The sequence below is a fragment of the Ranitomeya imitator genome, chromosome 4, assembly GCF_032444005.1.
Source record: "Ranitomeya imitator isolate aRanImi1 chromosome 4, aRanImi1.pri, whole genome shotgun sequence".
Classification (NCBI taxonomy): domain Eukaryota; kingdom Metazoa; phylum Chordata; class Amphibia; order Anura; family Dendrobatidae; genus Ranitomeya; species Ranitomeya imitator.
The window spans coordinates 637,633,618-637,644,060 of NC_091285.1; the positions used below are offsets into that span (position 1 = coordinate 637,633,618).

A 10,443-nucleotide genomic window follows, 5' to 3' on the forward strand; every position below is an offset into this window, starting at 1 on the left:
ACACACCAATCAAAAAGTAGTGATAGAATTTATAATAAAAGCTTTTATTTAAAACATTATTTTAACAAGACAATAAAAAAAAAGGAATGTAAAAGTAGTTAGGAAATCACAAATTATGATACGACGATTGTTCCGGCTGAAAATTTTGGTGCCTGATGGGCGAAGCCATATGTAAAGGTATTGGTGTGTAGGAGTTATTAGGGGGTGGCTGGCCGAAGTGGGAAACGTGAGGATTGTGTCGCATCGATGTCTGACCCTGTGACCAACCATTGAAATTTGATGGCTCTGTCCGCTGTATTGGCCGGGAAGAGACCAAACAAGTGTTCTTGTCCAAATCGCCATCAGTACCCTTGTTTACTGCTTCCAGAATCAGACGCTCTGCTAGTATTCTTTGGTTGTCGTCCATTTTTGCCAGTTTGTCAACCACATAGTGTCCAAACCCCTCTAACGCAGGGCTAACATTTCTTGTCAACACCTTCTTTGCCAGGCTCAATAGTTCATTTGAGGCGTCTGAGGTGGCTTTCCGTTTTCTTGGACCTTGCCTCGATTGACTCCTGGCAGGTGCAGCCTCCACTAAATCTGTTGTTGTGCAGTCCTGTGAACAGTCAAGTGTACTCTCCTGCGCACTGTCATCCTGGGGGGGGGGGAAAAAAAAAAAGTTATGAACCCGGCAACAAAAAGTAGTACCACCATAACCGCATCCAAACTATATATTCGTAGTAGGTAACAAAAAGATTATAATATATTTGATGCTTAGTAATATTCTTTAACCCTCCCTTTTATTGAATACTTTGAACTACACTGTTCTGACTGCTATGGGAACCTGACCAATATTTTATAGTCTAAATAGTCTCAACAAGAGTACATCGGCAGCTTGAAGCGATACTATTTTCTATATTGCTTAGATGGTATGGTTTACATATATCTCCATTTCATACATATTAAGTTCCCCTTATAATACTTGACTGCAACAGGGTTACTTATGTGTACATGTTTTTGTAACAACTTTAAACTGATGTGATAATCAGAAGTATAAAACCTAAAATGCAGAGAAAAATTATGTAATTATAGGACACATTGGTGAACTTTCGTCCAAAGAGCTACTTACTTGTTGCCCTTGTGACTCCTGCTCGGCGTGGTTCTCCGAAACTATTGGTTCCACAGGTGCCAACAATCGAAGACACGTTGAAGTCCGTGGCACCTCTTGGTCCCTCAGAAAATTAAGATGCTCAAAATACCACAGTTTTGGCACATAAACTTCTTCAGTGGAAGCTCCGGACCTTGTAGTCTGAAGAACCTTGTTCAGCTCCTTCCTCCAGACCGTGCGGAGCGCCTGGATTTTCTTTTTAATAACTGCTTCGTTAGCTGCCTCATCTGGTGCCTGACGATTGTAAAGCTCAATGAGCTGTAAGTAACCCTCCCTCCTCTTTTCCCTGTTACAATACTCAGGAGATTTTATTTTCCAGAGGCAGGGAAAAGACTGATAAATCTCTATGAAATCCCTGATGAACTCCACACGATTTGACATCTAAAAAGTAATTATAAAAAAAAATTACATGGTTGACAAAGAGTCCTATTAACAATACTTTTGCCAGTGTGCCAAACGCTTAACAACAGCAGCCACACAAAGCGCTCATGCCTACCATCGCTTCTTCCATCTGCCACGCCATAGGCCACCATAACCCAAAACAGTGTACCGCCCGCTTCCCTACAGCAGCCACACAAAGCGCTCATGGTGACCATACATTGTACCATCTGCCACGCTCTAGCTCAACAGACACAACCGGTCATAAGCAGTCACAACAGCGTACCATCCGCATCGCTTCAGCGGTGGAACGAAGCGGTCATGCCGAACAAACTGAGTTCCATCTACCACGCTGTAGCCCACCAGTCACGACCAGTCACGACCAGTCACAACAGCGTACCATCCGCATCGCTTCTTCCATCTGCCGCGCCATAGGCCACCATAACCCAAAACAGTGTACCGCCCGCTTCCCTACAGCAGCCACACAAAGCGCTCATGGTGACCATACATTGTACCATCTGCCACGCTGTAGCGCAACAGACACAACCGGTCATAAGCAGTCACAACAGCGTACCATCCGCATCGCTTCAGCGGTGGAACGAAGCGGTCATGCCGAACAAACTGAGTTCCATCTACCACGCTGTAGCCCACCAGTCACGACCAGTCACGACCAGTCACAACAGCGTACCATCCGCATCGCTTCTTCCATCTGCCGCGCCATAGTCCACCATAACCCAAAACAGTGTACCGCCCGCTTCCCTACAGCAGCCACACAAAGCGCTCATGGTGACCATACATTGTACCATCTGCCACGCTGTAGCGCAACAGACACAACCGGTCATAAGCAGTCACAACAGCGTACCATCCGCATCGCTTCAGCGGTGGAACGAAGCGGTCATGCCGAACAAACTGAGTTCCATCTACCACGCTGTAGCCCACCAGTCACGACCAGTCACGACCAGTCACAACAGCATACCATCCGCATCGCTTCTTCCATCTGCCGCGCCATAGGCCACCATAACCCAAAACAGTGTACCGCCCGCTTCCCTACAGCAGCCACACAAAGCGCTCATGGTGACCATACATTGTGCCATCTGCCACGCTCTAGCTCATCACACACAACCGGTCATAAGCAGTCACACCAGCGTACCATCCGCATCGCTTCAGCGGTGGAACGAAGCGGTCATGCCGAACAAACTGAGTTCCATCTACCACGCTGTAGCCCACCAGTCACAACCAAGCACAACAGCGTACCATCTGCCACATTGTAGCCCTCCAGTCACAACAGTGTACCATCCACTTCGCTTCAGCGGTGGAACGAAGCACTCATGCCGTCCATACAGCGTTCCATCCACCACGCCCAAGCGGTTTACATACCTCGAAGCAGCGGTGCAAAGCGTGGTATATTCAGCGAGGTACAAAATTCCGATGTCCAGGTCCACCAAGTGTCCAAGTACGAAGTGAAGAAAGGAAATTTTGAAAGCAGTGAAGTGGCATTGGGAACAATAGCGCTCAGGTGACAAATTTTCCAACCAATTGTGTGCACAGAACCTTTGGCCTATCACCACACTAACTAGTGGCACAACACGCCCCTTGTGAACAACGTCACGCACAGATTATGCAAAATTTGCTCTGAATCGTCGTGTGTGACACGACCGTACGACTGTCCCATACGACTTCTACATCGCAAATACGTCATGAATTTATCGCTTCAGCGTCGTGCATCGTGTAGTGTGACCGCAGTCTACGATGTTTGAAACGATAATTAAGCGACGATGCAACGTCACAAATCGTGCCGTCGTAGCGATCTAAATTGCACTGTGTGACGGTACCCTTAGAAAAGTGATCGGGTAGTGGGAGCCAGTTTTTACCGCATCGAATCGTAGACTTGTGACTCGCTATTCTATCACGTACATGCTGAGTGGTCTCACCCACGTAAAGCAGACCACACGGGCACTTTATCACGTAAATCACAAAGTTTGAGTTGCAAGTAAAGTAGCCCCTAATGGGGTAGCTTTTGCCCGTCCTAGGGTGAGTGATGTTCTCTGCCTTTGTCACATTAGAGCATGCAGCACAATTCAAACACCGAAAGGTGCCCAGACGTCTATTCCCAAGGAATCTCTGTGTCATATCCGTGAGTGTGCTACCCACGTCAGCCCGAACAACTGAGTCCCTGATATTGGTGGGTCTCCGAGTGCAGATTAGTGCAGGTACATTAAAAGATTCGATATTGGGATATGACCTCGAGAGGAGTGACCAGTGCTTTTTAATGATTGAATATACCTTTGGCATGCAGGGATGATACGTGTGTACATAGGGTACTCTTTGGGTCTGTCGGGAAAGTGGAGCAGGAGAAGGTGGGGCTGTGGCCCGATTTTTCTCTTTCTCTAGTAATCGGGTGGGGTACTGTCTTTCCCTGAATTTTGTCAACCATCCCGTCCAGTCTGGCATTCCAAATGTCAGGGTCCGTGACTATGCGTGAGATTCTAGTAAACTGGGATCGTGGTAAACTGTCCTTTGTGGTTCTAGGGTGACAGCTGGAATAATGCAATAGACTATTGCAGTCCGTGGGCTGTTGTAGAGGTCAAGAGTAAGTGATCCCATGGTATCTTTGAGTACCAAAGTGTCGAGAAAAGGTATCTCCTTCATGCTGTATTGAATAGTGAATTTCAGCTCTAAGATAATGGAGTTGAGGTGTTCATGGAACTCCTTTAGTGAGTTAAGGGTCCCCGTCCAGATCAATAATATGTCATCGATATAGCGGTGGTATATCGTGGCATGTTGTAAAAAAAGGTTATTCCCAAACACATGTTCTGTCTCAAACTTGTTCATAAATGCATTAGCGTATGCCGGCGCAACGTGGGACCCCATAGCGGTCCCACGCTTCTGGACATAAAAGATATCTTCGTACAGAAAGAAATTCTCATATAGTACGATCTGGAGCAGGTCCATACAAAGTTGGACGGGTCCGTCAGAGAGATCTGATGTTAAGAGAGATCTGGTAGCCTCCATGCCCCTGTCGTGTGAGATCGACGTGTAAAGACTGTTAATGTCTAATGTAACCAGCCAACTCTCTGGCGGTATAGTTTTTAAACCCTTGATAATCCGTATAAAGTGTCCTGTGTCCAGAAGGAAGGACCTAGTTGTTTTGACCAGTGGTGTCATTATTTTCTCGAGGAAAATTGAAAGTGGTGACAGGATGGAGTCGGTGGACGCTACAATCGGTCTGCCAGATGGATCGATGAGAGATTTATGTATTTTGGGTAATATATAAAATACCGGTGTAATTGGGTGAAGGTTAGAAAGAAATGTAGTCATTTTCTTGTCTATGATATTTCTGTCTAGGTAGTTTGTGATCACCCCATTAATTTTGGATCTAATTTCTGTAGTGGGATCCCTCTGGATAGCTGCATAAGTCTCCTGGTCTGAAAGCTGACGGTGTATTTCTTGGGAATAGGATGTACGGCCCATCACCACAATCACACCACCCTTGTCGGTTGGCTTGATTATGATGCGTTTGTTGTCACAAATAGTGGGAAATAGTTTAGGGGTTAGAGAGGGCTTTGTGCATAGATTAAATGGAGATGGAATAGTATGTTACCTAGGTAAGTGGTTGGCAGCGTATATGCAGGTAATATGTCACGTAGGATGCACCTATAGGATCGTTGGATAAGAGATGTTAGGAATGACTCCAGGGATAGAGTGTCCCCATGTACGCATAATGAAGGGTATTTACCTCAAGTGCCCGCGTGGAAAAGCAGCGCTCCCGTGCCCTGCTGTTGTTGTGTGTACCTCTGTGAGAGTGAGTCCTTTTTATCCCCATTAGAACAGCCGATGCTGCCAGGACGGTGACGCCCCCGGAAGTGACGTGGCGCCGCCCATAATACACAGCGCACTAGCGTCCCTGTTGCTATGGACCCTTGTCGGCTGGCTTGATTATGATGCGTTTGTTGTCACGTAGGGACCTCAGAGCTACCTTCTCGCTTTGTGAAAGATTGGAATGGGTAGGGTAAAAGCCTAGTTTGTGTTCATGTGAAAGTGATTTAATCTCCCGATCAACCAGTTCAATAAATGTTTCTGTCGCATGGTGTGAACGTGGTGGTTGATACTGACTTGGAATACGGAAGCCGAGTGACATAATAGATAGGTCTGATTTAACAGTATCACTTGTCTGGGGTATTATCTGATCTGTGATCCCGGGTGACAAGGCAAAATGAGTTTTCAGTCTTATTGAGCGATAAAATCGCTGAAGGTCTTTTTCAAGTTGGAATGCATTCCAACCCGAGGTGAGACAAAATGATAAGCCTTTTTGGAGCAGAGACAACTCAGCAGGGGCGAGTAGATGACTTGAGATATTGACTACCAGGTTCGGTGGCCTACCTGGGACCGAGTCGTCATTCTGTTTTCCCCGTGATCTTCTCGTGGGCCTCCTTGATGCATCCCTCCCCTGCGGTTTTTTGACAAAAAACGTGGTTGGGTTCCCCCTGTTGAAGAGTCGTCACTCGAACTGAAGGATCCAAATCTTCTCTGGGTAGAGGGTTGACGCCAAGTTGAGGATACGTTCCATTAGTATACTCGGTTATTAGCGTAGTCCTCGTTATCCCGGTGAAATTTTTGCCTTTTCCATTCCTGCAGAGCCTTCTCGTGCTCAGCTAGAGCCTTATCCGTTTTGTTCTTAAGAACTGTCCATTCACTTGACGAGAGGGTAGTACTCAGCTGTGTTTCAATAGCCTCAACTTTCGATTTAATTTCAACTATACTTTTTTGCAGATATTCCACTGTGAGTACAATAATGTCCAGGGAGCATTTGTTTAACATTTTCTTATATTTGTCACATAATTCCTCATTATCAGCAAACAATGTAGGGCGCAGATTACTTCTGAGACCTCCTGGGATTTTACTCTGGCGGTGGTACTCCGCCAGAGTAGTACAGTGGAGGTCGTGAGAAATTAACCGTTTCTTTTCTCTCTCATAGTCTCTCGTCCTCAACTCTTGTGTGGGAGTTTTGAGAAAATCAATAGATCCAGAAACCTGTGAGAGTATACTGGAGGTAGTAACAGTATCGTAGGCAAAAGTCTCACTCGACATAGGGGAGAAAAAGGCGCAAAGACCAAGAGAATAGTGGTCAATTTGAATATAATTGGTCTGCACTCTTTTTGTAAACGTAGATGGTGGTGCTGGTATAGTGGACAAGTGTCCCAAATACTAGTAATTTGGAAGTATACCGCACTCACAAGTGGAATATCGTGCAACAAACGAACAATTTATTGTGTACATCAATCAATGAAAACACAAAGCGTTACGAATAAATGACGTTTTGGACCCTCCGGGTCCTTAATCATATATCGCTGCGGAAAGAAAAAGAAAACCATGCCATATATACAATAAAACAGATTACAAAAAAATGACAACAACATGTACACAGTATTAGGTACACAATAGGTAGAGGAACCCAAAATAATAGCCCCGAGGTCAAAAACCTGAAGTAGAGAGGTAACACAAATATAAAGCCGTGTCTGAATAAATCACCTTAAAACCACACTTGTGTGAGGAGAGAGCACTGCAAGATTTTACCTTTGGTAGAGTGATGTGAGATATATAAGCACACCCAAAAGGGGGCAGAAATCAACGTATTGAGTCCGTTTGCTGTGGGAAATAGTTTAGGGGTTGGAGAGGGCTTTGTGCATAGATTAAATGGAGATGGAATAGTATGTTACCTAGGTAAGTGGTTGGCAGCGTATATGTAGGTAATATGTCACGTAGAATGCACCTATAGGATCGTTGGATAAGAGATGTTAGGAATGACTCCAGGGATAGAGTGTCCCCATGTACGCATAATGAAGGGTATTTACCTCAAGTGCCCGCGTGGAAAAGCAGCGCTCCCGTGCCCTGCTGTTGCTGTGTGTACCTCTGTGAGAGTGAGTCCTTTTTATCCCCATTAGAACAGCCGATGCTGCCAGGACGGTGACGCCCCGGGAAGTGACGTGGCGCCGCCCATAATACACAGCGCACTAGCGTCCCTGTTGCTATGGACGCTCGTGCTGTGTATTGCCGGCCAATATGTGACGCATAAGCGCAGTACGGTAACGCCCCCGGAGGTGACGTGGCGCCGCCCATAATACACAGCGCACCAGCGTCCTTGTTGCTATGGACGCTCGTGCTGTGTATTGCCGGCTAATCTGTGACGCGCAAGCGCAGTGCGCCTAAGTAACGCGGCCGCTATGTTGGAGGTGCTGCGCTATGTAGTGCGGACTCCGAAGCTAGTGCGCATGCGCGGTGATGCCCGGCGGTGTCAGGATGCCCGGCGGTGTCAGTCCCTGGGAACCATATATATGCAACCAGGAAGTCTATAATGCAACCCCTCTATAAGGTGTGACTAAGATACAGGGAAAAAATGGCCAATCTGGATATAGATGGGTGTATGTATAGTGTAACTCACTTAGATTAAAGCGGAAATACCTGATACATGGATGGAGAACCTAATCTAACACTGATTGTATATGGAGGGTATAGAAGGGGGAAAAAATATAGAAATAAAAATGAAAAATAAAAATAAAAAGTGGAAAACCAAAAAATATATTAAATAAATAAATACTGAAGAAAAATATAAATACTGAACCTGTTGAGTCTGGCACGATGTTGTATGAAATAGAATATAAAGACCAAAGTAATGTAAAAAAATGTAAAAAAATATATGGAGATGATAAAGAAAAATTATTAAATGGAAAATAAAAAATAAAGAATAAAAATAACGGACTCAATACGTTGATTTCTGCCCCCTTTTGGGTGTGCTTATATATCTCACATCACTCTACCAAAGGTAAAATCTTGCAGTGCTCTCTCCTCACACAAGTGTGGTTTTAAGGTGATTTATTCAGACACGGCTTTATATTGGTGTTACCTCTCTACTTCAGGTTTTTGACCTCGGGGCTATTATTTTGGGTTCCTCTACCTATTATGTACCTAATACTGTGTACATGTTGTTGTCACTTTTTTGTAATCTGTTTTATTGTATATATGGCATGGTTTTCTTTTTCTTTCCGCAGCGATATATGATTAAGGACCCGGAGGGTCCGAAACGTCATTTATTTGTAACGCTTTGTGTTTTCATTTTGTACAGTGATGCTATATGATTGATGTACACAATAAATTGTTAATTTGTTGCACAGTATTACACTTGTGAGTGCGGTATACTTCCAAATTACTAGTATTTGGGACACTTGTCCACTATACCATCACCACCATCTACGTTTACAAAAAGAGTGCAGACCAATTATATTCAAATTAAATCCTAAACTGTAACCAAAGAAAACCAAAGTGCCTAATGCAATCCTTATATTATAAGGTTCCCCATATAGCAACCAACAGGAAGCAACATTTGTGAAATGCGCGTCGGGGCCCCTCCTTCCACGCACGGCAGTAGGTTGGTTCATTTTTTATCTCATTCTCCCTACTTTTCCTCTATCTGCCACTATGCATGTATAGCCTAGGCCTAACCTATTATATATATATATATGGGACTTCCCGGCATTTCTGTTGGTTGCTATATGGGGTACCTTATTATATAAGGATTGCATTAGGCACTTTGTCTATACGTATACTTACATTTTGAACCTCCCTATATTTGTAAATCATTCTGGAGCCTATCTATTGGTGTGGTTGCCTTTATGCCTAACTATTTATTGGTATAACCATCTCTTATCATTTGATTGTATGCAGAGTAACCACTTTACTTATATGTGTTATTTATATATATTTATACATATTCTTTGTATGGCTATAATTGCTGACTTGCTCCTCATCTGACTATTGCGTCCGTGCGTGGCACTAGTGTTGCCTCTCTTTTTTCATTGTATCTTTTTACTCTGGTTCTTATTGTTGTATTTATATATTTTTTTAGAGTTTCTTCAATAAAATTGTCAATTTTAGCTCTTGTGTCCATCCTCTTTTGGTTTTCTATTATATACATTGTGGCGGAGCATTTACTCTGGTTGCCCCTCCTATAGGTTTACTAAACTGTAACCATCAAGCACTGTGCCTTAATCCTGAATTGTAACCATCAAGCTCTATGTCTGGATTCTGAATATTCTGAATTATAACTGGCAAGCCTTGCGCCTCAATTCTGAATTGTAGCCATCATATTATGTGTCTTAATCCTAAACTGTAAACTCTGTGCCTCAATCCTGAATTGTAGACATTACATTGTGTACTTTAATCCTGAATTGCAACCAACAAGCTCTGTGCCTGGACCTTGAGTTGTAAACCATCAAGCTCTGTGCCTCAATCCTGACTTGTAACCATCAAGCCCTTTTCTCAATCCTGAATTGTAGCCATTAAGCTCAGTGCCTCAATTCTGAATAGTAATTTCCAAGCTTTTTGTCTCAATCCTGAATTGTAACCATTAAGCTCTGTGCCTCAATTCTGAATTGTAGCCATCATATGTTTCTTAATCCTAAATTATAACTGACAAACACTGTGTGTCAATCCTGAATTGTGGCCATTAAATGATGTACCTTAATCCTGAATAGTAACTGACAAGCTCTGTGCCTGAATACCGAATTGTAACCCTCAAGCTCGGTGCTTCAATTCTGCATTGTAGGCCTCAATCCTGAACTTTAACTGTGTGTTAGGTGTCGAGTTCCCGCTTCTGCACAAGGGGAATCTCGAGCCATCTCCGCTGCGGTCTCCCATTCTTCTCCAGCCGCAGTGGAGTCTGCTCAGCGGAGACGTCGGTCCCAGCGTCTTGCTCAGTCTCACTCTGTGCAGAGAGTTACTGCTGCTTTTCCTGCTTCTGCCATTGAAGTCAGTGTTGGGCAGCGGCGAGCAGATGCTTTTGGGGCTAAGTCCTACTTTTCTCTTTCTGAGCATGCCCAGGGCAGGATCTCCCATTGGAGATCGAGGGTCACATGCTCAGGTAC

At 44.3% G+C, this 10,443-nt stretch overlaps 1 protein-coding gene across 1 annotated transcript; it reads right to left on the reverse strand.

The window, feature by feature from the left end:
• Positions 1-25: 25 nt before the first annotated feature.
• Positions 26-3,358, reverse strand: LOC138677030 (uncharacterized). Its single transcript, XM_069766837.1, has 3 exons — positions 2,903-3,358; positions 1,109-1,528; positions 26-634 (listed from the first exon to the last, which is right to left on the reverse strand). Exons 2-3 carry the CDS (start codon positions 1,526-1,528, stop codon positions 107-109), a joined length of 948 nt encoding a protein of 315 aa, XP_069622938.1. The 5' UTR covers positions 2,903-3,358; the 3' UTR covers positions 26-106.
• Positions 3,359-10,443: the final 7,085 nt, after the last annotated feature.